Source organism: Lacerta agilis, chromosome 11, assembly GCF_009819535.1.
Source record: "Lacerta agilis isolate rLacAgi1 chromosome 11, rLacAgi1.pri, whole genome shotgun sequence".
Classification (NCBI taxonomy): domain Eukaryota; kingdom Metazoa; phylum Chordata; class Lepidosauria; order Squamata; family Lacertidae; genus Lacerta; species Lacerta agilis.
The window spans coordinates 55,771,528-55,798,285 of NC_046322.1; the positions used below are offsets into that span (position 1 = coordinate 55,771,528).

At 44.9% G+C, this 26,758-nt stretch overlaps 1 protein-coding gene across 1 annotated transcript in view; it reads left to right on the top strand.

Moving 5' to 3' along the window:
* The window catches only part of RASEF (RAS and EF-hand domain containing), a 41,608-nt gene that overhangs the window by 1,031 nt on the left and 13,819 nt on the right, over window positions 1–26,758 (top strand). Inside the window, exons 2-9 of the mRNA XM_033164145.1 lie at window positions 13,674–13,820; window positions 15,386–15,476; window positions 17,330–17,425; window positions 20,962–21,039; window positions 22,557–22,672; window positions 22,776–22,844; window positions 23,603–23,687; window positions 24,885–24,976. Coding sequence (XP_033020036.1) covers window positions 13,674–13,820; window positions 15,386–15,476; window positions 17,330–17,425; window positions 20,962–21,039; window positions 22,557–22,672; window positions 22,776–22,844; window positions 23,603–23,687; window positions 24,885–24,976 — 774 coding nt within the window. The remainder of the gene's footprint in view (window positions 1–13,673; window positions 13,821–15,385; window positions 15,477–17,329; window positions 17,426–20,961; window positions 21,040–22,556; window positions 22,673–22,775; window positions 22,845–23,602; window positions 23,688–24,884; window positions 24,977–26,758) is intronic.

Sequence of the window (26,758 nt, forward strand, 5' to 3'; positions counted from 1 at the left end):
CGTGTGTAAGATGCCTCCTATTTTGGGGGACTCAAAATTAAGAAAATGGGGGGAGATTGCCCCCCATGTATAAGACTATCCCCACTTTTTAACGAAATTTTTTAGTAAAAAAAAACCCCTAGTCTTATACACGAAAAAGTACGGTATTTATTAGTTACAGGTGGGTAGCTGTGTTGGTCTGCCATAGTCGAAACAAAATAGAAAATTCTTTCCAGTAGCACCTTAGAGACCAACTGAGTTTGTTCTTGGTATGCATGCACACGAAAGCTCATACCAAGAACAAGCTCAGTTGGTCTCTAAGGTGCTACTGGAAAGAATTTTCTATTTTGTTTCGGTATTTATTAGTTCTTTATTTGTGTGTCCTCCCCCACCTCACTTCCTCTGAAGAGCTCAAGACAGCAGTCATTCTCCCCACCCCACCCCCATTTTATCCTTACAGCAACTCATTGGGGAGAAAGAGTGTGACTGACCCAAGTTAGTTATTCTAGTGGACCTTTCAACCTGGGATTCCTCAGGCAATCATTTGGCACTAGCCACTGAACAACACTGCCTCTAAGATAAAGGGATCAAGATACAAAGCTTGTAAGTCAAAGCATTTAGTTTCTAGGCACCCTCTTGCAATTTCAGAAATTAACTGGTGGCAATGGCACACTCCAGATGTATTTTCTGTGCACATTTTATGTGTGTGTGTTTTTAAAAGAAAAGAAAACACACACACACACACACACACACACAGCCTTTTCTCTGCCCCCCCATTGTTTGACATAAAACATTAGGCAGTGGCCATCCAGTCAGGCTGCAATAGTACTGGGACTGGGGGGAACCAATAATGATAGAGGCCCTTAAGAGAATATTTTATGATGCAATCCATATCTTAGAAATATCCTGTGCTACAAGTCTGCAAGGTGCCATGTCGCTTCTGGACTCTCTTTTTTTGTCCATTACTGCAGGCAAACGGTGCTACTCTCTTGGTGGGCTCCAGGTCTTTTCTCTTATTGCTTTAGAAACCCCAGAAGCAAGCAGCAATGGTTATTTGAAGGCATCCTAGTTCTGTAAAAGTTTGCAGAACACATTGCGAAGAAGAAGAAGAAGAAAGTGTACCTTGCCACTCCCTCCCTATTTTTTGGAGCGGACAGTTGCTGCCCAGCTTACAAGGAAAATATTGAACACAAACAAATGAACAAATAAATCGTTATCTTTTATTGCATCTGTTCCTGTTTAGGCTTGGGGCTCTATTTATAGCTGGAATAGAAAGGGTAGTTATGTGGGTATTTAAGGCAGGGCAGGAAGTTCACCGTTGTGCTGCTTTGGCTCTTGTGAAAATACTGCCCCTTCCCCCGTCTGTAGATGATCCATCTGCTATAGCAGGCCTGTCCAAATGGCAGCCCTCTGCACTGGGGTAGGAGCAGTTTTGGAACAGGCTCTTCTCACGCCACACTCCGCGTCTTTTTTTTTTGAGACTTTGATATGCCACTTCCCACGACTTCAAAGCAGAGGCTGGAAAGCAGCCGGAAAGAAAGAGTCAAATTTGGTATAGAGAAGTGCTTGAAACTCCTATTGTTCTAGGCACATTTTGTGACAGGGAGTTTCATTAGCGCGAGCAGTTTCTGAACTCTGGGTGCAGTACTGCACTGTCCCTCAGACCTTGTGAGGGGCCAGACTATATATTTGGGGGGTGGGGGGGATGAACAAATTCCTATCCCCCACAAATCACCCAGAGATGCATTTTAAATAAAAGGACACATTCTACTCATGTAAAAACATGCTGATTCCTGGACTGTCCACAGGCTGGATTTAAAAGGCGATTGGGCTGGATCCCACCTCCAAGCCTTAGTTTGCCTACCCGTGGCCTAAGGTTTCAGATCAAAACTGCAGAGTGGAAGGAAAGGAGGACCTTTTTTCTGCCTCTCCACTTCCAGCTACTCTCTGAAGTCTGGAGAAGAGACCCTCTTAAGAATATTAGGGGGACGGGCAAGGGAAGGACTGGACCATGTGAAAAATGAACATAACATTTTAGCTGCAGTTAATTCATTTTCAGCTTTGTATTCTTGCTATTTAAAAAAGTGTGCCTAGACATTCCATTGTTGTGCCCATAACCTCAGTTTAAGGTGCCATTTAGCCCCTAGCTTTCATATCTCAAGTTTCTAACACTGGTATAAAGGCAAATTCGTTCACTCTGCAGAGCAGTGAAGTCAGAATTTTGCAACTGTTTTAATGCACACATTAAAAGGTTATCGGCCAGAAATAACTTTCATATGTGAAATGAACAAAGCACCCAAAGGTTCCTCTCTATCACATCGATGGTTTAAATTGGAGGCAGTTAGGCTTCTGAATACCAGTTTCTAGAAGCCACAGGAGGGGAAAGTGCTTTTGTTCTTGGGTCTTACACCCGGTTTCCCGCAGACTTTTGGTTGGCTACTGTGAGAACAGGATGCAATCTACATGGGCCGTTGGCAATGCAGCAGGCTGTTCTTAGGTTTGTGTTCTCTCCCTCTCCCCATATGTATGACAATAACACAAGTTTCCATTCAACTTGAATTGCAATTCAGTTTGGGGAAAAGGGCATAGCTCCGTGGTAGGGCATCTGCTTTTCATGTAGAAGTTTGCAAGTTCAATCCCCGGCAGCTGCAGGTAAGGCTGGGAGAGACGCTGCCACTCCATGTAGTGTACCGGTAAATAGTACTGAGATAGATGGACCAATGGCCTGACTCACTATGAGGTAGCTTCTTATGCTCCTGTGGAATCCAATGTATCCTATGTACCTGGGAGTATTAATGCAATCCTGTGCATTTCAACTCAAGTCCTGAGCAACAAAGATGCTAGGTTGGCCTCAACTAGGGCCAGGGCTTTCTCAGTATTGGCCCCGACTTGGTGGAACAGTCTATCACAAGAGACCAGGGCTCTGCGGGATTTGGCATCTTTCCGCAGGGCCTGCAAGACGGAGCTGTTCCACCTGGCCTTTGGGTTGGTTTCTGTTTAATATTTAGGCTTCATTCTTTTATTGGTGGGTTATTTGAATATGAGACTGCAGTTTTAATATTGAATTTTTAAATTTGTATTTTAGTCTGTTATTTTAAATTGATTGTGTTTGTTTTTGCTGTGATTTTAATTGGTGTTAGCCGCCCTGAGCCCAGTTTTTTTGGCTGGGAAGGGCGGGGTATAAATAAAAACATTATTATTATTATTATTATTATTATTAAGTGAGTCCTGCAGAGTTCAGCAGAGCATACTTACAGGATTGCGTCCTCAGGCCTATTGAACTCGGTGGGCTCTCCTTCTGAGTAACAAACACGCATAGGAAGTGGACTCTCTGGGCCCGCAACAGATATTGTCGAGAACAAGGATTTAGGCTTAGCATTCGTAATCCTGCGAGGTGATAAATTATCTCGTGACAAGCATATCACATTCCCTGTTTGCCTTTATGGATGGGCCCTGTGTTTGCGCAGTAAGAAGGCTCTGTTTGTGATAGCTGATCTACGATAGCCATTTCACCCAACCATGCTGTGACGTGAAATGGTAACGGTGACACCCTGGGATGCCAGAGGAGGGAGTGGTCATGCTAAAGAAATGCATTTCTGCATCGCAAGCTTCTTTCATCCGCAATAATTGGTTACCATCATTTAACTGTTGGGCTTTCTGTTCTGAGTAGATTATTTGCTGTGAGTGGCGTACTGGCGTAAGGTCTCTTCTGACAGATTTCAAAGGCCATTTTGCTTTTGCTGTACTATTGACCTTTGTATGACAGAGAACAGCAAAGATGGGCTTTCCTTCCAGCTGTATATAATAATTTATACTGCACTTCCTTCTGTATCTTCCAAAAGCTTTCCCCCTTTTTGGCAGCAGGTAAAGCTGTTTGTCTGGGCTTCTGCAGGATGGTATGGGGCTTCAGTTAAGGAGTCATTGAGTGGCTCTAAGCGGTTTTATGGACTGTGATTTTGTTTTATCTGCTCTTTTAATAATATTGGAATTATTTATGTATTGATCATTGTACTGTACCCTGGGGTCTTAGGCTAAAGGTCAGACTTCGAATGGTTCTTAATAGATAAATAAAACACAGTCAATCAATTAAAGAATTAGAATTAGTTACATAGGAATAGATGTTTAGGTTTCGATTAAGGTTCCATGGGCAGGTAACCTGTCATATTGGATTCCAGTTCCCATCATGGCCACTGGTTGGGGAGTCCAGCAAGATCAAGAGGGCCAAGGGTTAGCCAGCCCTGATGTGGCCCAACAGCCTGCTTTGGGTATTTGTTAGCCAGATTCCTCCTTTATTTAAGAGCCATCTACTTCTTCTTCTTCTTTGGCGATCACTTTTGGCCGAGTAAGATTGTCTTCCATAAACACGGTTTTAACAATGAGTCCGTAAGTGACTGTGGAGGCCAATTCTGCATCCACACGTCCTTCCACAATGGGGACATTGGTTTCCGGGCGGGAGTTGATCACGGTGTGGATTTGCCAAGCGTGCCTTCCTCTTAGCACGTTTCTCCTTGCGTCCTGAGTTCGAGTGTCTTCAAAGCCCATGACACCTTTGGTAAATGCTGTTCTCCAACTGGAGCGCTCGCAGGCCATAGCTCAGTGACAGAGCATATTATCTGCATGCAGAGGGTCCCGAGTTCAATCCCTGGCATCTCCAAACATCAAAGGTCAGATTTATGTGCTTTTCTAGATAGCAGCAAGAAAAAAACAGGCAGTACAACTTAGCTTAAAAAATGGTAAGAGTTTCTAAATTATTTGTATAGAAACACAAAGATGGCTTGCTAAAACCATGTTGTCTAAGCTTGGAAAATCCAGCTTAGACAGCCTTACTAGTTGGATTCACTTGGTGGAAGAGAACAAAGAATGAGAAATAAGAACTTGGTGACCCTTCCTCCCAAGGTGAAAGGGTGTGACCTGGCAGGACAGCTGACTCTATGGTTTTAACCCCTTCATGCATTAATTGGAGGAGACTTGTTCAGTCGTCCCCATGGACCAGAGCATGCCAGGCATGCCTATCTTTCACTGCCTCCCGCAGTTTGGCCAAACTCATGCTAGTTGCTTCGAGAACACTGTCCAACCATCTCATCCTCTGTCGTCCCCTTCTCCTTGTGCCCTCCATCTTTCCCAACATCAGGGTCTTTTCTAGGGAGTCTTCTCTTCTCGTGAGGTGACCAAAGTACTGGAGCCTCAACTTCAGGATCTGTCCTTCCAGTGAGCACTCAGGGCTGATTTCTTTAAGGATGGATAAGTTTGATCTTTTTGCAGTCCATGGGACTGAACGACAACAACAAAATGCATTAATTACACTTAAGCATGTTGGTTATATGAGGCTGCTGAGGGGGCAGTTGATACTGCTTGTTATGAAGAGGAACTGAGATGTCAGATTTTCAAGCAAAGGTAAAAATTATCATTGATTTTCTGGAACATGCGAAAAGGGATCATTGCATTGCTGTGCTGCCTTATACTAACCACTTTTGTTCACTTTGACACTTGAGTCTTGTAACTTGATCCCTGTATCGATTTCCATGGTGTTCTGAGTGGGCTTAATAAGGCCCTGGCTCTTTCATACAGAATCACATTAGAACACCGTTTCTCCTACCGGTAGTTCTGGATGCTCCTTTGACATGAAGTGTGAGAGTGCAAATTATCCACCAGGAGGCTGTTGAAAGGGATGCCAAGAGAGTTATGCTCCCTTCTAAAGAAAACTAACCTTTAGTGGTGAATGTACAACAAGCAATGCTCAGTGCTAGAAATGCAGTGAGGGGGACTCAAGAGTACACTGGGAATGAATCTACATGAGACAAGAATTTAATTAAGCTTAGTATGCGTTTGCCATATAAATATTTAAAACAAGCTGCTTACACTTGCCAGTCATTTCAGTAGCTTTGCGGCCATTGGTTAGGACACTGGAAGATTGGTTCAAATTTCATTCTTACAAGCTAGAACACTGTAGCTTGTCTTTTCCTTTATATTCCTGAATGGAAGGGCTAGAGGGTTCTAGGCTCTGCTTCTAGTTAGATAAGCACTGATGTGTTTCCATGGCCTCTTTGTAGCCTATAATGATTCTAATATAAACTTGCAAGAGCTGCGTAATTTATATTTCTGTTTTATTGAATCAGAAAATATTAACTGAATATAGATTGCAGTTGCCCATTTGAGATATTGGGCTTATGTAGAATAATGCAGACGATCAAGAACTTTATAGGCTGTTCATTTATCTATTCAGTATCTTACAAAATTGTTATAGCATTATTTTTTTAAAAGATTGGAAGGACAATTTCCCTAAAGTCTTCATTTAAATGTGTGTGTGTGTGTGTGTGTGTGTGTGTGTGTGTTTTAAAATTAGTTGGTCTCTAGGGTGCTACTGGAATTTTTTATTTTATTTTATTTTATTTTTAAATTTTTTTTATTAAACAGCAGAATCATACACATAACTCAACAAAACACATGACAATTTCAGAACACAAAAAACACACACACTTCTATATACAACCCATACATAATTTAACAATACTAAAAGAATAGTCCTAAAAAGGGGTCAAAAGACAAACAAAAAAGGAATAAAGAGGGAATGGGAAAGGGGAGGAGGGGGGAGGGAGAAGGGTGGGGAAGGAGAAGGAGAAGAGGAAAAAGAAGAAGAAATAAGAAATCTACATTAAAGTTACAACTTACAACATTAATACAGTATACAAATAGATAAGTTTCACTTCCGTTTGCACTCTTTGTTCCTTTATCTTAACCCTTTTTTAATTTTTTATTTTATTTTGTTTTGTTTTGACTATGGCAGACCAACACAGCCATCTACCTGTAAATTAAAATATATAGATTACGTGGGTGTGTTGTCTTTTAAACAACATACTAGTCAGAAAGGTTTGCAGAATAGGTGTTTTTAAACTTGGAAGGGAGTCCTTGGTTTGCCCTGCTTTCTGAAAGGAAAAGTGCCTTCTTTCTGAAGTTACATTTTTGTAAGATGGTGGTTGCTCAGGTATAGCAGATTGCTGAGTTGGTGGTGGAATGAGGCATGTGCAAAGAGAGCTTGTGTAAGCATCTGCCTCCCTTTCAGCAGCTGGTCCTTATCTCAGTGCCATGGATACAATGTTTGCCATAGCACTTTGAATATAGTCCAGCTGCTTAAATGGGTGGTAGAGTGAATTGCCATAGCTTTGTTTGGCGCGAGTGTGCAGATGCCTGGTTTGATTCTACTGAATGGTGATTCTCATGCATTGCTTCAGACAGAGCGATGGTCAAAATGGGGTAGCTGAGGTGAATCGAGACACATGACAAAGTTAGGCACTTGGTGGTGCAAGCCAGTCTAATCTGGGCTCAGGTTCACTATCCCACGTGAGGGGAAAGAAGTGCTTGTTATCTCCAGCCAAACATCATGCTCACCTCCTACTTCCTTGGGTGTGGGCTGTGCACAGAGTAGTAATAATGGGGGAAGATGTACTGATGCTTAGTCATAGTTTTGAGTCTTTTTTCTGTATTATAGTGCAGCAGGACTAGTCCAAGATGCTTGTAGCCTAAGGTGAAGACCAAGATGACAAGCTCCCATTCCATGACCAGAAACTGACTGAGCTGGTAGCTGGATCTTGTTTTAACTCTGGCAACAAAACTTGGTTTTCTCCTGCACTTGAGGGCAACAGACTAGCTTAGGGGACTCAGAAGTGGCACACAGCTCTGTCATTCACCATCTCAGTGCCACTCCTCACTCCACCATGATGGCTGGGAACTTTGGTTGGGACAGCTTTTAAAATGACTTTGTCCTCCAGCCACAAGTTTGTGTGACTCAAGTTTCAGGTTTGACCGCTGAATGTAGATTTTTCATTATCATTTCATTACCTGGAAATGTATTTGAGTGTCTGTGGATCAGAAATCCCTTAAAGTGATTCAGGTGTTTGGATTTTGTTTCTGACTCGTCTCTGATGCAGAAGCAAACGACAAAGTTAATGGGAACTTTGAATGGACTAGGAAACCTTTTTTTAAAAAAAAATAAAACCTAAGTAAATAACAATGGGTATTTTGCTCCTTAATAATTCATTTTCAGCAAATGGTCACAATATTTGGCAGCAGCCTTGGTGAACCAACTTGCACATATTTCTCCCGGAATATTGCAGTCTTTAAGTTACCAGCGTGCCATTTTCAGTCAGTTGAGCTACAGTAAGAGGTAATGATAATCAGGGGTAGAGGTTGCTCTGAAACAATAATCTCAAGTGATCTGAAACATGGGGTTATATCCTGTCTTGGTCATACGTGCAGTAGACCCATTGAAGTTAATGGACATGATTAACTTAAGTCCATTAATTTCCATGGTTCTACTCTTACTTGGATACAAACTGCAGGAGGAAGGAATGACTTCCACATGCCCCTTCCTCTAAATGCCCCTTGCAATTTCATGGACTAGCTAGCAGAGCAGTAGTCTTCAACATTTTTGAGCACCTGCCTTTAATCCAGGCATAGGCAAACTCGGCCCTCCAGATGTTTTGGGACTACAACTCCCATCATCCCTAGCTAACAGGAAGAAGAAGAAGAAGAAGAAGAAGAAGAAGAAGAAGAAGAAGAAGAGGAGTTTGGATTTGATATCCCGCTTTATCACTACCCGAAGGAGTCTCAAAGCGGCTAACAATCTCCTTTCCCTTCCTCCCCCACAGCAAACCCTCTGTGAGGTGAGTGGGGCTGAGAGACTTCAAAGAAGTGTGACTAGCCCAAGGTCACCCAGCAGCTGCAGGACCAGTGGTCAGGGATGATGGGAGCTGTAGTCCGAAAACATCTGGAGGGCCAAGCTTGCCTATGCCTGCTTTAATCCAAGCATGCATTTCGGAACCCAGCTCTTTTCCTTTCTTTCATATATTTGTCTGGTGCTGCTGCTGCTGCTGCTGCTGTGACCGACCTTAGATCAGGCCACAATCTGAAAGTGGGACTCAACCCTTGTTGAAGACTGGGCTGCTTGTCAATCTGTTTTTCTCTATTGCAGGGGTGGCCAACTCCCAAGAGACTGTGATCTAATTACAGAGTTAAAAACTGGCAGTGATCTATCCCCCTTTTTTGGAGTTCAGATCAAAGTTGTTGAGCTTTTTTAGGGAGAAGGAAAGCCCTGTTTTTGGGGGGCGCAGGGCAACAAAGAAATTGAGCTTTTTTTTAGGGGGCCAAAGTTGTTGAGCTTCTTTGGGGGAGCCAGTGACCTACCAGTGATCTACCACAGACGTCCAGTGATCTACCGGTAGATCACGATCTACCTGTTGGACGTGCCTGCTCTATTGCTTTGTAAACCTCTATTTCTGGTGCCCTGTGAAGGTGCTGTGGAGTTCCTGTTGAATGGCCCATACAAATGCCGCCCCCCACAGAAGCCTTTAATTGGTGGCGTTACCATTGACTCAATATTAACGGTGTCTTTGCCTTCCCATCTGGCTGTAGTTAAAAAAAACTTCTTTGTTTCCAAAATGGCTCTGGGGCTGGTGGTAGCGGTTGCCAACGTGTGCTTTTAATTTCAAATCTCATTCAGCCTTTTTGTATATAAGCTGTCGCCTCTAATTTAAAAAGATTCCGTCGCCTCCTTGTGACTCCCGGTGCTTCCGGAGAGGCTGGCACTGTTGCGCTTGCCTGTGGTGTGTTTTCTCGCTCCTTCCACCTGACTGGCGCAGCGTAAATGTAGGCCGCCGGAGTCTGCTGGATCAAGCTCTTTTGACAGTTGTAATTGGGCCAGTGAGGAACAATGAAACCATATTGTGGTTTTTGAGATCAAATAAGCTGAGCAAACCCCCGCAATTGCTGCCATATGTTTGTGACAGCAGCGGCTCCTCCTAGCTGAGCTCAGCAGGCGCAGACCGAACAGCATGGCTGGGGGGGGGGGGAGAGCCTTAAGCTTTCAACCTCCCTTCTTTCAGGCTTCTTGTTTGTTTAATCTTTGAAGCTGAAAAATCTCCAAGAACAGCAGCTGTGACGTGCTTGAGAACCAGAACAAAAGGTAGCACTGTCAGAATAGGGCCTCGAAGGCTGTTCCTCAGCTCCCGAGGATAGGTTTACAAGGACTCTATGGAAAGGGGGGGGACAGGGCTCTGGCGAGATGTGTATTGTGAAGTTAAGATGGTGGGGTGTAGCATAAATAAATAAATAAATAAAGGGTGGGTAACAAATAGCCTCTGGGGTTTCACCCGTCTCTTCTGGCTACACCCAGCACAGCTCTGATGCATGCAATGCCATGGGCCATTATGCAGAAGCAAAACCCGTTGCTTCCCCCTGAGAAAAATCTTTAAAAGCATTTGACCCACAAAGCGGCTTAAACATGCCTGACAACAGGTGGTTAAAAAACAACAATAACAACTTTTATATGCCATCATCATTAAATTAGCCTGGTGCCTTCCAGGTGTTTTGGGCTACAGCGCACTATTCCAATTCAAAACATTTTCTGGGAACTAGGTTGGTGAAGGCTGAACATTTCTGAGCTATGAAGTGGAAGCTCCTTTTTCGAATCTCACCTTGGCGCTGAACCCCCTAAATGACTGTATGCAGGCCCTTATCTCTCCAGAGATTCAGTCTTATGTACCTAATAACTTTGACTGAATCAAAGCTGTGGTGATTTTTATGCGAGTAGGTTGTTAAAAAAAAGAGAGGAAAGTGTGGATAGTTTTTTTTTTAAGTGAACCTACCTTCCTGCTTTTATGGGACGCGGGTGGTGCTGTGGGTTAAATCACAGAGCCTAGGGCTTGCTGATCAGAAGGTCAGCGGTTCGAATCCCTGCAACGGGATGAGCTCCTGTTGCTCGGTCCCTGTTCCTGCCAACCTAGCAGTTTGAAAGCATGTCAAAGTGCAAGTAGATAAATAGGTACCGGTGGGAAGGTAAACGGCGTTTCCGTGCGCTGCTCTGGTTCGCCAGAAGCGGCTTTGTCATGCTGGCCACATGACCTGGAAGCTGTACGCCGGCTCCTTCGGCCAGTAAAGCGAGATGAGCGCCGCAACCCCAACGGTCAGGTGTCCCTTTACCTTTACCTTCACCTTCCTGCTCTGCTTGTTGAAAATGATGTCACGATATTTGATGTCTCTTATAAGGCCAGTCCGGAAGATAGTGTCGCCAGTAAGATGCTGTTCTCAGGAGATTGCCTGTCCACCAGTGTGTGAGGGAAGCTGCACAGACACTTCAGACGCTTTCTCTGAATATTCAGAGCGTTCAGAAAGATATCAACAGGCCCAATAACCGAGCCAAATGCCTTGGCCAGACTTTGCTTTATCCAGCCCAGGTGCCAATTCTTTCCACATATCTCCTCAGGCCGCACCGCTGTTCTCCTTCATATCATCAGCCATGCCATCCAGGGTCGGCCTCTGGCTCATTCCCCAACGCAGTGTGTGCTTGTCTCAGCATTGCTCCTCTGTGGTCAACGCAGGACAAACAGGTCAGTCTCTGCACAAAGGAGCAAAGGGGAAGCGGAGCCGACATAAAGAAGCGGCCACATTCAAGCAACAAGTGGGCAAACGTTTCAATCTCCCAGGACACACTTTGCTCACTGACCTGGCAGTTGTCATTCTAAAACAAAAGGAACTTCAAAGGGAGACCACAGTGTGAAGTTGTTGGATTAGTATTTATTGGAGAATTTGATTCTATTTATTTAGCCTTGAATGGAGACAATGGCATCCCCTCTCACTACAGGGGTGAGTTAACGAACTGCCCTAGTGAATCGCCACTTGGCTTATCTTATATACATTTGAACGTCACATACAATTGTCTCAGACTGGCCCTCTCGCTGCTGTTTTGCGCCACTGTTTATATCCTCCCTCCTTCCCATTGTGCATACTTGCCAACTGAGCAGAACAGTGTGTGCACCTGACAAGGCTGGCCCTAGTCCACAGAATTTTATGCCACGATAAATCTGTTAGTTTTTAAGGTGACGTAAGACTGTTTTTGTTTTGTTTTTGCGGCCGCCAACTGACACAGCTACATGTCTGGACAATTTTACGGAAGATGCGCCGAGAATTTGCTTATCTCCCTGTAAAAATAAAATTGGGCACCCGCCCTGTGGAACGTCCTCCCACCAGATTTCACAGAGAAAAACAACTACCAGACTTTTAGAAGACACTTTTAGAAGGCAGCCCTGTTTAGGGAAGCTTTTAATGTTTGACGGATGATTGTATTTTAATATTTTGTTGGAAGCTGCCCAGAGTGGCTGGGGAAACCCAGCCAGATGGGCGGGGTATAAATAAATTATGGTGATGATGATGTTTTGCCATGAAAATTGGCCTCCAAAACCACCTCAGTCTTTCACCAACAATTCCAATGAGTATTTTGGTTGCAGTTCCTAGATCATATATATTGATTATCTTTAATTATCCCTACAGGAACGCCAGTGGCATCCAATGGTAGGTTATCGGTTGAGTTAAGTTTCTTTTCGTTACAGCATCCTAGAGAAGCTTTTATTGTGCTGCCTCTCTTACTAACAGTGCATGGGAGTGTGCTTGCTGGTTTCTATCCACTTCTGGTTTATCCTGCATCTAAAAACTTGCACTATATATATTCTTCACACAATTATTGGGGAGCAGAGCTGGCCCCTTTGGCCCTGGCTAGGCGCCCATGCATTGGGGCACACATCTGAATTGGCAAAGCCTGTGCTGGAGCAGCTGCCGGGTGTGTGGTCTTCTACACAATGAGGCCACCCATGGGATCAGGAGAGCCACTTGCATGGAAGCCTATGAGCAAGCAGCTGCTCACCCAAAGGCTTCATAAAGGCAGGTATCTGGTCCCACGCATGGATGCCTAGGAGGTGGGGCCAGCAACAGAGAATCAGAGAATTCTAGAGTTGGAAGGGTCTATAAGGATGTAGTCCAACCCCCTGCAGCGCAGGAATTTTGCCCAATGTGGGGCTCAAACCCACGACCCTGATAAGTGTCTCCTGCTCCACCAACTAAGCCAGGGGTTGGCAACCTAAGGCCCATGGGCCACAAGCGGCCCACGGGGGTCATTTAACTGGCCCACAAGCCACCCCCGAATTGAGCTGCCCGCTCGGCGAGTCACCGTGCACTGCGCTAAACTGGCGCAGCGTGGCGTGGGGACTCACTTCCTCAGTGCCGGAAATCGTGTCTGTGCATGCGCAGACGCCGGAAATGATGCGTGCGCGCACGATCTGGCCCACGGAGGGATCTCCGCTGGAGTGAACCAGCCCAGGCGAGCTAAACCTTGCAGACCCCTGAACTAAGCTATCGCAGCACATGCCTGGACACAAAACCAGTATCAAAGTTGGCATTTACATGGAGCAAACCGTTTTCTACCAAGTTTACATAAGCCAGTGGTGAGGAACCTCGGGCCTTTGGAGCCAGATGTGGCCCTCCAGGCCTTTCTGTTTGGCCCTCCAAACTCTCCCCAGGCCACACCCCTCACTGGCCCTGCTTTGCACCCCAAAGAGTGTTTGTCTGGCTGCAATTTGCCTTTGAATTTCCATTATTCCTCTTGCTTGTCTGGATGGAAGATAGAGATACGTCTCAGGAGAAACTAGCCTACTGTACAATGGCAAAGAATTACATTAACCAAAGAAATGCTAACAATTTTGTAAGGGTTAAATATAATTGGTTTGTGGTACTAAAGCCTAACCCGCGAAAACTGAATAGGAGTGCTTTTTCCTTCGCCATTTCAACAGCCATCTCTGCATGAGATATAAACTGATTATTTGTGAGAAAATCTGCAGTATGCTTTAATTAGTATTTCCCCCCTCTTCCAGGCAAGAACAGGTCAGTGTTCTGTATCAGAACATCAATATTGTGGAACCACGATTAATTCAACCTTATGAGCATGTTATTAAGAACTTTATTCGAGAGATCAAGCTTCAGAGTGCAGAGATGGAAAACTTAGCCATAGCTGTAAAAAGGTAAGAGTCAAATGTTTAGTACTTCACAGTGAAACAATTACCATTTTTGTCTGCAGTACATGGTGTTGTTTAAAGTCACATGATATTGTTAATGGCAGCATTCAACTGCCAAAATTTCACTGTGAGTTGGGTGAGGCTAGCGGGTGTGAGAAGTAAAAATTAGCATTGGTTGTCCTGGAATCTCTGAGAAGCTGAATGAAATGCTTAAGATCGACTATTAGCCTAATGCCATTCTTTTTCATGCTATGTTTTCCCCTTGCAATCATGGGGTTATATCCTCAGAGTAGACCCACTGGAATTAATGGACACAACCAACTTAGGTTCATTCATTTCAGTGGGTCTTCTCTTAGTATAACATGGCTGGATACAACCAAAATTCCTTCCTTATGGAATCAGGATTGTAACTTTTTAAAAATGTGCTCTCAGAAGTCTGTTTTTCTTTAAAGTTGTACCTTTGAACACACACATATGTAAAAGGAAATAGTTATCAGTTATAGACTGTTTAAGCAGTGTGAAACCCAGGCCGATATGACTGGTGAAATGTGTTTGAACTTTTTGTTGCTGATGGTGTATACCCAATATTATTCCATGTGAAGCAACAGTTATAGGGCCCAGCTGATTTACCTTTTTGTGGTAACACATCGTAGGAAGTTGGCAGCAGAGAGGGAAGGGGAAAATGAAGCTGCCTTCCTGCTATTAGAAGATGTTCAGAATGGTGTGTGGAAAACCAGTTCACACACAGTTCTGCACATCATTTGCAGTCACAGCCTTGGTAATTGGATGTCCTAAGCAGTTATAATGCTTGGGGTATCCATGTAGCATGAACCATGCTAAGAGAATTGGGTTGCTTTTAATCTCAGTAATGAGAACCAGGTGACTTTAATTTGGAGTTGCCGATCTGCACTATACATTTAAAGCAGTATCATACCACTTTAAACAGCCGCGGCTTCCTGCCTGAGAACTGCAATTCGTAAGAGGTGCTGGGAGTTTTTAGGAAACCTTCTGTTCCTCCCAAAGTGCCACGATTCCCAGAGTTTCCTGGGAAGAGGGACTGTTTGATCAACTACTCTGTAGATCAGGCATGTCCAAAGTCCATTTCAGGGGCCTAATCTGGCCTGCCGGTCAGTTAAATCCGGCCCCTGTTGGAGTTTATTTCCTGGGGTAAAATCCTAAAAAAACCTCAACAACTTCAATCCTAAAAAAAGCTTTGGTTGTCCCTTTGGTTGTCCCTCATGGCCCTTCACTTCATCAAATCTGGCCCTCCTTGAAAAAAGTTTGGACTCCACTGCTGTAGATTGTAGCTCTATTACTGGCATAGGGATCTCAAACTTCAAGCACTCTTTACAAACTACAGTCCCCAGAATTCATTGGGGGGGAGCTGTTATTGTTTAAAGTGGAATGGTGCTGCTTTGCAGATGAGACCAAGGTCTTTGTTCACCTTTCCCCAGATGCCTGACTTGGAACATCTTGAGCCACTGATTCAGGTTAGGGATGGAACAAACCATGTACTCTCAATTTTCTTTGAAGTTTCTCAAGATGGCCTTGTGTGAATGCTTACATTTTAGAGCACAAGATAAAGCAGCAATGCAGCTTGGTGAACTAGAAGAGGAGATGGACCAGAGAATACAGGCTGCAGAGCATAAAATCAAGAAGGAGGTGAATAGTTGATGTTTATAGCCCTAATATTTTTTTTAGAACTGGCTTCTCTGCTTAAGAAAATTAGTGAAGAGATTCTGGCTTCTGTGCCCGAGGCTTCATGCATGAAACCTTTCTCTGCATTCTTTCTCCTCCAATTTGCCATGGATATGAAAGGTATGAAGGTCAGAGCTTTCTCCACCTCAGTTTTTGGGTGGGGAGCATTAATAAGGAAAGGGTGGCTGGGGTGGTGCTGTTTTTAGTGCCTGTGAGAAACTTTTTTTTTTAAGGCCAGATAGAGGCTGATGTACATTTTAACTGGGACTTTTCTTTTCTTAAATGTACATTTTTAACTACTGGTTGTATCTATACCAGGGGTTTTCTTTTAGCTCAGCTTTTGTGTCTGTGACTCTTTTTTTTTTTTTTTGAGAAATTGCCTGATCCAAATGATGGACAAGCCACTTGCCTGCTGTGTGGCAGCAGTTACCATACAGATCCCTTGAGCGTAGTGGCTCTAAAACTGGCCCTAATAGAAGAATTAGAACCAGTTGTTTTCTAACCGGTATTAATATAGAAGTTTAAAGCTGCTGCATTTCTGTGTTTCATTTCTAAGTACTCTTCCTCCCAGCCCTTTCGATTGCTTAGTTACTACTCATTGAAGGAGCCTCCGAGTTGTCAAAGGTTGTGCCCACAATCGAGAGGGCTATCTCAGTTGCGCCTAAGGTGCAGATGATGAACATTGGGCTCTTCAGTTACTGCTGGACTCCAGTTCCCATCTTCATGACCAGTAGCAAGGGATGAGGGGCGTTGAAGTCCAGCAACATATGGAGGGCCACAGGTTACCTGCCCCAAGCCTAAGACAATCTGGCCCACGTTGTGACTTCCTTAGGCAATTGACCCCACCGGCCATGCATACCAAGGTGTTGATAAACCTCCTCCTTTTGCTGTCTTCCAGGAACTTCACATTGGGGGCTTGTTAAGCATCTAGTTAGGGCCCACTTACCTGAGTAGCAGACTACTTTTCTCTTGTGATGCGTGTGCACTGTAGAAGAAATCTGAAGTTGTGCAGGCCAGCCCTAAGAGCTTGTGTGTGCCCAAGTGATGGAATGGCAGGGCTGCACACCTGACCACATGTGACTTCTAAAATGTCCCCGAGGCTCTGAAGCATTTTGCTACGCTGTTGAATTAGTAGGGGGAGGCAGTGGGGTGGAGGCTGCTCTTTGTGAAGTCCAAACCGCAGCTGGTAGTTCACAGCTGATCCCACAGATCTCTGAGCACTGGCCTTACCATGGACTTTGAACCCACCTTATAAATGTATCAGTATTTCCGAAATATACCGTACTTGGAATTCAGCTCAGTACATAACAATTTCCCTAAGAACACACACACACAATGGAATGTCTGAGTTGATAAGCATCTTGCTAAGTATCAGTCAATTTGCCACCTAGATAGAAATAGCAAGGCTGGCTTATTTCACTTATCATTCACTGCTGCTCGCAATTTTAAGAAGTGTGACACCCCAAATGTAAATGCACTCCTTCAGTGATATTTACTTTGTGGGTTAGTACCGAACTATAAATTTTAATGGTAACCATGTACACAGTTATTACTGATGCAAGGCTGACTTATGACACAGTCACATTATACTTGGGATTTCCCTGCATTTCTTTTCATATTGTGGGTTGCGCAACATGTACCCAGAAGCGTATGTCCAACTCTCACACATGCATAGCCACGTGTAGAAACATCAAGGGGAGCCCAAAACACTTTTGTTGCACTGTAATGAGAAGAGATGCCTCCCGGACACGTGATGGTGTAAAAGTACATTGCTTAAGTCTGCCGTTTGTAATTTAACAAATATATCGTGCCTGTAGGAGAAGCGGAAAACAGAAGAGGCTCTGAATGACCTCAAGCGCCAATACGAGGCTGAAGTGGATGAGCTCCAAGGGACGATAAAAAAACTTAAAATGGTAAGTTGCACTGACTTTTGTGGTGTAGCGTTTGTGACAAATTTATTGGGAGTCGATCCTCTGGTACGTTCAATGTTATCTTTGAAGTAATTAAGGGCATATCACACTCAGAGGATGAGCCTGGAACTTCATCTGGCTGGAAGATTGTTTATAAGATTGAAGTGGATGGAATAGGATGCTGCCAAGCCGTGCTTTCTGAGAAAGGAAGGAACCAGTTGCTTTTAGAGTGCTTTTATAAACGATGATGCCAGGTCTCAGTGAGGGTTTCGCTGCACTCAAGACTGCATCTCTGGCGCTGTGTGTGTGTGTGTGTGAAGGAGAACTGTCTGAGAATTACTGTTTTATACTATCCAAATAAATACATAAAATTTTTCATGTTCACAGTTACTAAAGCAGACTTTAAATAGCCACCCACCTATTGCCTGTGATGGGCGTGAATCCCCTTTAGCTAACCAGATGGGGAGACGTTCCTTTCATGAATGGAAAAGCAGTCAGTTCCTTGCCTTTGTAGGTTATTGGCACACCGCTGTAGCTCAGAGGTAGAGTATCAGCTTTGCATGCAGAAGATTCCAGGTTCATTCCCCAGTATCTCCAGTTAGTTCTGGGAATGTCCCCTGTCCTGAAACTTTGGGGAACAGCTGCCAGTCTGTGTAGACACTAAAGAGGTAGGTGGGCCAGTGGTTTGACTTGGTAGAAGGCAGCTTCCCATGTTCCATAAATGGGCTAAAGTGGCAAAGAGCAGGCAAGCTGGCAAGGAACTGTTTTGTGATATAATAATAATAATAATAATAATAATAATAATAATAATAATAATAATAATAATTTGTACCCCACCCATCTGGCTGGGTTTCCCCAGCCACTCTGGCGGCTTCCAACAAAGATTAAAAATACATTAAAATGTCACACATTAAAAACTTCCCTAAACAGGGCTGCCTTCAGACGTCTTCTAAATGTCAGGTAGTTGTTTATCTCTTTGACATCTGGTGGGAGGGCGTTCCACAGGGCGGGCGCCACTACCGAGAAGGCCCTCTGCCTGGTTCCCAGTAGCTTTGCTTCTCGCAGTGAGGGAACCGCCAGAAGGCCCTCGGCACTGGACCTCAGTGTCTGGGCAGAACGATGGAGTGAGGTGGAGATGCTCCTTCAGGTATACTGGGCCGAGGCTGTTTAGGGCTTTAAAGGTCAACACTAACACTTTGAATTGTGCTTGGAAACGTACTGGGAGCCAATGTAGGTTTTTCAGGACTGGTGTTATATGGCCTCGGTGGCCGCCCCCAGTCACCAGTCTAGCTGGCACATTCTGGATTAGTTGTAGTTTCCGGGTCACCTTCAAAGGTAGCCCCACATAGAGCGCATTGCAGTAGTCCAAGCAGGAGATAACTAGAGCATGCCCCACTCCGGTGAGACAGTCCATGGGCAGGTAGGGTCTCGGCCTATGTACCAGATGGAGCTGGTAGACAGCTGCCCTGGACACAGAATTAACCTGCGCCTCCATGGACAGCTGTGAGTCCAAAATGACTCCCAGGCTGCGCACCTGGGCCTTCAGGGGCACAGTTACCCCATTCAGGACCAGGGAGTCCTCCACACCTGCCGGCCCCCTGTCCCCCAATAACACTACTTCTGTCTTGTCAGGATTCAACCTCAATCTACCCTCCAACCGCCTCCAGGCACTCACACAGGTTCTTCACTGCCTTCACTAGTTCCGATTTAAAAGAGAGGTAGAGCTGGGTATCATCCACATATTGATGGACACCCAGCCCAAACCCAGTGATGATCTCTCCCAGCGGCTTCATGTAGATGTTAAAAAGCATGGGGGAGAGGACGGAACCCTGAGGTACCCCACAAGTTTGGGCCCAGGGGTCTGAACACTCATCCCCCCCCACCACTTTCTGGACACGGTGCTGGAGGAAGGAGCAGAACCACTGTATAACAGTGCCCCCAGCTCCCAGCTCCTCTAGACGGTCCAGAAGGATGTTATGGTTGATTGTATCAAAAGTCGCTGAGAGATCCAGCAGAACTAGGAAAGAGCTCTCACCTTTGTCCCTAGCCCGCCAGAGATCATCAACCAATGAAACCAAGGCAGTTTCAGTCCCATGAAGAGGCCTGAATCCCAACTGGAAGGGATCCAAATGGTCCGCAACCTCCAGGCATGCCTGGAGTTGTTCAGCAACCACCCGCTCAATATGGAATGGAAGATTTGAGACTGAGCGATACTTGGCCATATTGGCCGGGTCTAAAGATTTTTTTAAAGAAGCGGTTTAATGATCGCCTCTTTCAGCAGGTCTGGGAAGGCTCCCTCACAGAGAGAAGCATTCACCACCCCGCAGAGCCCACCGCCCTGCCCTTCCTGGCTTGCTTTTATTAGCCAGGATGGGCAAGGATCAAGGAGACAGGTGGTTGGTTTCACACGTCCAAGCAGCCTGTCCACATTGTCGGGGGGTAACGGATTGAGATTGATCCCATGTAACATGACTAAACAGGACTCTAGCACTCTCCTGCCCTGGCCCTGCTCCCACGGTGGTGTCTACCTCCTTCCGAATATGAGCGACTTTATCTGCAAAAAAGCTTTGCAAAATCGTTGTAGGAGATCTTGGGATCTTTACAAGTCCCTGATGGTAAGGGTGGTTCCGTTAAATTGCGAACCACCTGAAAGAGTCTCCTGCTGCTATTTTCTGCGGATGCAATAGAGGCGGTGAAGAAAGTCTTCTTTGCCGTCGCTGTCGCCACTTGGTAGGCTCGACGTTGAACTCTAACCCATGTCCGGTCCGATTCAGAATGAGTTTTCTGCCACCGGCGCTCTAGCCGTCTCAGTGATTGTTTCCTCACCTGCAGCTCCAAAGAAAACCACATGGAGCCTGGCTCCATGCAATCGGAGAGGGCTCTTCGGAGCCAGACAGTCGATAGCCCTGGTTAACTCCGCAATCCAGCTTGGCCACCAGGGTGTCAGCTGAAAGGCCATCAACATGGGATAAGGCATCCCCTACCACTCTCTGGAAACCATTTGGATCCATTAAGTGGCGGGGACGGACCATCCGAATCGATCCCACCTCCCTGCAGAGGGGAAGGGTCGTGGAGAAGTCCAGTTGCACCAGGAAGTGATCTGACCATGGCACTTATTTTGTTTCACTTTTGTTGTTGTTGTTCAGTCGTTCAGTCGTGTCCGACTCTTCGTGACCCCATGGACCAGAGCACGCCAGGCACGCCTATCCTTCACTGCCTCTCGCAGTTTGGCCAAACTCATGTTAGTAACTTCGAGAACACTGTCCAACCATCTCATCCTCTGTTTCACTTTTACTTAGTGCCAGATCACCCACGTCACTAGAGGTGAACACCAGGTCTAAGGCATGTCCGTGACTATGAGTCATTTTTGTCTTATTTTCAAGGCTGTACTGAAATGCTTTGTAGTTTGTCTGGTTTTTTTTTTTAAACCCACTGTACTTTCATGTACTGCTTGATTCCTTTCTACTGCTGTTCATGCATTCTAATGTGTCCATCAAAGGTATTTTGTTACATCAATCACACTGTCTTTACTGTTCCAGCTTGAAGAGCAATCTAAAAACATTCATTACAAAGAAGATTTGGTGGCATTAAAGAACAGGATACACGATCTGACCTTGGTATGAGCTGCATTATAATTTTCCTACTCGGGGTGGTCATTGCGCCTGTCGTGTTTCGATATGATCGGTATCTTTACCACCCATCATATTTAAGTAGCTTGTTGGGCGATGGCATTTTCTTGAAAATTGTCGAGGTTGTAAAGAAGGATGACTGGCATTTCAGAGGGAGAAGAAATTACACTGTTTAAGCTGCATATATCATGCTTGGGTGTCATTTTCACACATTAGCAAAGGAGAATGTATCGTTATTATAGGACTCTGGCTTTTCAAAGTAAGAATAACTTTCTCATTTTTTTCTCACTGAAAATATTTTCGAACAGTTCTGTTCTGTGGTGGACCCAGTTTCTTAACAAATATTGCCTTAAGCTCTTTAAGGGAGGTTGGGTTAATATTAACTGATCTGGGGCTGGCTAGAATAACTTCCGTGTAGTCACTTCTTCATATTGCAAACCTAATTGGAAAGTAAGTAAGTAAGTTTATTAAATTTGTGAGGTCCATGCCTTTACACAAAATACCATATAACATTATTAAAAAGATAAACAATAAAATTATTAAAATAAGTTAAAATCCCTGCTGTGCTGTCCCAGCAAAGGAGACAAAACCCAAAACCCCCCACCATACAGGAAAGAGGATACAACAACAGGTTAGGAGAGCGATGGGAGGGCCCTCACTACATCATCCAGGAACCCTACCCTAGTTTTCATAGCCCTCGCCACAAAGACCGCTACCACGTGGGAAATCCGTGGGTCAGCGTCCACCAGCAGAAACTTTACTTGGTCCTCGGAGTTGACTATTGATTTGGGAATAGTTTGTAAGATCACATCCCTGAAGGCCGAGTAGATGGGACAGTGCAACAAGTAATGTGTGAGATCCTCTTTGGTTCTCATGTGACAAGGACATATACGGTGCTCTACCGGGATTTTTGCAAATCTGCCTGACAGATAGGCCGTAGGGATAGTTTGAAAATGGGCCATGGTGAAAGCTCTCCGAAGGGTGGGATCGGTGATATTCGCCAAGTAATTGGCGCAGGTTTTGACTGTTTTCAGTCGGGGAAACGAGTGGGAGGATCCAGGGTTCTGTATATTTGTGATGTCTAACAGGGCGTCTCTCTCCAGGATCCATTCCCGAACTTTGTCCTAATTGGAAAGTGTTATGTACATGTTGGGTTTAGTTTTCATTTCATGAAATTTCCATGCTGCCATCACTATTAGCAGACATGGGAACTTACAGCAGTAACTGGAGACACTGTCATGTCTTAGTGGCATTATATGGTATGTCTTCTCTACAGATGTTGTTTGTGGGTGAGTCTCCATGTAGGACTGTAACATGTAGACCGGCCTCGAGGCATTTATGCACTTTAAATGGGCTATGAGTTTGCACTTTAGGCATTTTCATATTATTATTTCATAGTTAGTAGCAGTGAATATTTTATTTTTAGATATTTTTTGAATGTGCATTAAAATATGTAACAATTGATTTTTAATCAGTAATATTGTTTTTCCCTGGTTTATTTTCAGGAAAACCAGAAACTTAAGAAAGATCTCATGGAAGCACAGACAAATATCGCTTTCCTTCAGAGCGAGTTAGATACTTTGAAAAGCGACCTTGCAGATCAGAGCTTGAGTTCAGAAAGGTAAGAGTCTTCAGTAGTCGTGTTTGTAGAAAATTGGTTATTTAGTTCCCTGTGTATACTCTGGTCAGTAAAGAAAAATAATTGTGCAAATTTTGTTTTGTAGAGATCTAGAAATGATCAGAGAATACACGGAAGACAGAGATAGTCTGGAGAGGCAGATAGACATTCTACAGTAAGCTGCCAATAAATCACTTTTTATTTATGGAATTTTATACTTAAAACTTGGGCACCTATAATATAATAAAATGAGAGAAAAGCAGATGTACTTGGCTGTAAAGTTTTGCTGGTTCCCTAACCTGCATTTCAGCCTTCCCATTTGATATATTAAATATTATGGCCAGACGGTTAAGCCTTTGGACTGTATTCCTTGAAGGTTTTTTGTTCACATATCAAGAAATCATTGATTTAGTTAGTTATTTAGTGTGTGTTTTTTTACATTTATGGGGTCTTTCAGACCTGCAGTATCTTAATTATGCCTTTTTGCTTTCAACTCGAAATCAGCTTTGGCTTTGAATTTAGGGAATTGCTGGCAGGTTAATAATGCCTTTATATCAGCTGCTGCATCACATGCCAAAGGAACTTGCAAAGTTAAAAAGAACAAGCTAGACCCCTGAAAAATAACAGATCAGTCAACCTCCGACCTCCCCATTGTAGGACCATTCAGGGAGCATCACGTGATATATGAGAATCTCCTCCCCTACTTTGGGGTCACTGTAAGAGTCTAAATGGCATTAATGTGATTCCTTATGCTGTCTTTGATGCAATGGTTTATACTGATCCATTGTGCCACTATCACAAAAGTCAAGGTCACCTCATTAAATGCCCTGCTATCTGTTGGCTTTCAAAATGCCAGATGATTAAAACTCTACAATCTAATTCTGATACCTTCTGAATGTGAATAATTTTGTTTGTCCTGACTTGTTTTTTTAGGTCAGCCAACAGGAAACTTCACGACAGCAACGATGGCTTAAGAAGCGCATTGGAGAATAGCTGGAGCATGTACAACAGATCACTGGTAGGCAACAACATTGCATAAGCAGTATGTTTAAATCATTGTGCAGTAATATAAATATTTGCTCTTGGTTATACCAATATAAGCCGTAAGATAATGATGGAAATAATGTAGTCATTCTGGTTTGATGCCAAAGTAACTCACAGCGTGATCCTGTGCACCTTTACTCAAAAGCAAGTCCCATCAAGTTAAATGAAACTTAAAGGTAAAGGTAAAGGGACCCCTGACCATTAGGCCCAGTCGTGTCCGACTCTGGGGTTGCGGCCCTCATCTCGCTTTACTGGCCGAGGGAGCCAGCGTACAGCTTCCGGGTCATGTGGCCAGCATGACAAAGCCGCTTCTGGCGAACCAGAGCAGCGCACGGAAACACCGTTTACCTTCCCACCGGAGTGGTACCTATTCATCTACTTGCACTTTGACGTGCTTTTGAACTGCTAGGTGGGCAAGAGCTGGGACCGAGCAACGGGAGCTCACCCCATTGCGGGGATTCGAACCACCAGCCTTCTGATCAGCAAGCCCTAGGCTCTGTGGTTTAACCCACAGCGCCACCCGCGTCCCTGTCCCTGAAGCTTACTCCCTGGTAAATTAGGGATTATGGTTGCCACCAGAGAGTATATGTTGTTCTCCTCTGCAAAGCTAGTGTACTGGAATTTTTCTCCATATAGATTAAATTATGTTTCAGTCACATAAGGAAAAACAGGTGGGCAACAAACAAACAAAAAACCCTCACATGGAAATCTTTCATTACACTGTTTTGCCCCTGATTGGAAAGGGGCTGAATGCTGTTCAGCTAGTGTAGCTCTTGCTTTGCGTTTTATCTAGTGCTGTCTGTGCCAAAGTGGACCAGACTTCTGCTTGCAAAGCAGGACTTTACTTTCTTCTCTTCACCCCACATTTGTTAAATAAAGAGTACAGTGGAACCTTGGTTTACGAACTTAATCCGTTCTGGAAGTCCATTCTTAAACCAAGGCATGCTTTCCCATAGCAGCGGGGGACTCAATTTACAAATGGAACACACTCAACAGGAAGCAAAACATGTTCTTATTCCAAGGCAAAGTTCACAAACCAAAACACCTACTTCCGGGTTTGCAGTGTTCTTAATCCAAGTTGTTCATAAACTAAGCTGTTCTTAAGCCAAGGTACCACTATATGTTGTAAGCCAGGTGTTCTGAAAAGCCTTTCTTTACCTATGTTTTTCAGCGTCTGACAAACACTTCCCCAGGAAACACTCTCTCCAGAAGCAGTCCCAAATGCAGCGGTGGCCAATCTCCCCAAAATCCACGATATGACAGGTAGAACTGACACAGGCGTTACTTTATTTTCCCCCAGATCTTAACAATTTAAAGGGTACCTTTCAGGCAGTGATCCTTAAAACACATGCGCTTTGTGAAAATACAGTGGTGCCTTGCAAGACAAAACTAATTCGTTCCGCAAGACTTTTCATCTTGCAATAATTTTGTCTTGCGAGGCACGGTTTCCCATAGGAATGCATTAAAATTTAATTAATGTGTTCCTATGGGGGAAAAGTCCAGGGGCGCCAGCCGATCGCGCCTGCCATCTTGGGTGGACTGCACATGTCTGTACATGCGCATGTCCACCCAAGATGGCGGGCGCGATCGGCCAGTGCCCCTTCCAACCGGCACCGGACCGCGTCGCGTTTTAAGGCTGCAGCGGGCGAACAGCAGTGCTGCTGTTCGCCCGCTGCAGCTTTAAAACACGGCGTGGCTCCGGTTGGAAGGGGTGCCGGCCGATCACACCCGCCATCTTGGGTCGATTGCGCATGTCCACCCAAGATGGCGGGCGCGATCGGCCAGTGCCCCTTCCGACCGGCACCGGACTGCGCCACACCGCGTTTTAAGGCTGCAGCGGGTGAACAGCAGCGCTGCTGTTCGCTTGCTGCAGCTTTAAAATGTGGCGCGGCTCCGGTCAGAAGGGGTGCCGGCCGATCGCGTCCGCCATCTTGGGTGGACTCCCAGCTCCGCCTCTTCCGGGCTGCCCGGCACTGTCCTCGGCGTCCTCGCCGCCACTGCATCCCCTCAGGCGGCGGGGCGGGAAAGGGGCCGCCGCGTCCTGACCAGGTTCGGAGCCAAAGGTAGGGAGGGAAGGGCGGTGGAGCTGTGCCTGAGGGAGCACCCTGCTTCTCCCTCCTGAGCCGCCGCTGCAGCATCCCCTCAGGCTGCATCCCCTCAGGCTCCCTCCGAGAGCCGCACTTACAACCAGCTTACAGTGGTACCGCACAAGACGAATGCCTCGTCTTGCGAAGCACGGCCATAGACAAATTCGTCTCGCGAGTCAACTAAAAAATCACAAAACCCTTTCGTCTTGCGAGTTTTTCATTGTGCGAGGCATTCGTCTTGCGGGGTACCACTGTACTTTTCACTGAAGTTGATGAGACTTGGTTCTAAGCAACTGTGTTTTGGATACTGGTGCTGTCATTTCTTAAGTGCGGTATAGTCTAGGCCAGGAATGCCAGCAAAGCATCACAGTTGGAACAAAGTTAAAGCTAAGCTTCTTCCCTCTGTATCAGTTCTGTTTGTGTGTGATGGGGGAAGCCACTGTTCATTGGAACTTGCCCTATTTAAATCTAGGAGGACCGGGAATGCTGAATGCCTTTCTGAGACATGTAAAGAGCACAGACTCACATCCCTAATCTTCTGTTTTAAGTGATTAAAGCTGCTGGTAGATCCAGATGCATTGATTGCCTGCCTTACCCCATGCTGCTCTCTAGTGGAGTTAAAGATCACCGAACAACAAGAGACATGCTTCTGCCAGCTGGCTATTAGGAACAACTCATTTGGATTTCATCCAGAGTAAAGTTAGCACTTCTCACACACTAACTGTTCTCGGCATTTCTACCCCGATGAATAATTTTGCAGACTTGGGGTTGGCACCGCAAGAGTTTCTAGAATATCACGCCCAGCTTCAAGGACAGTGAGTGTTCATTGAGCTTCAGCAGGGTCCTTGCAACCTTCTATTGTCCCCTGTTCAGTGAAGAACTGCAATAACTTTTTCATATCTGCGGAAAGCCAAAACATTAACCAATCCTCCAGCGGTTTACCATTATGCTTTCTTTA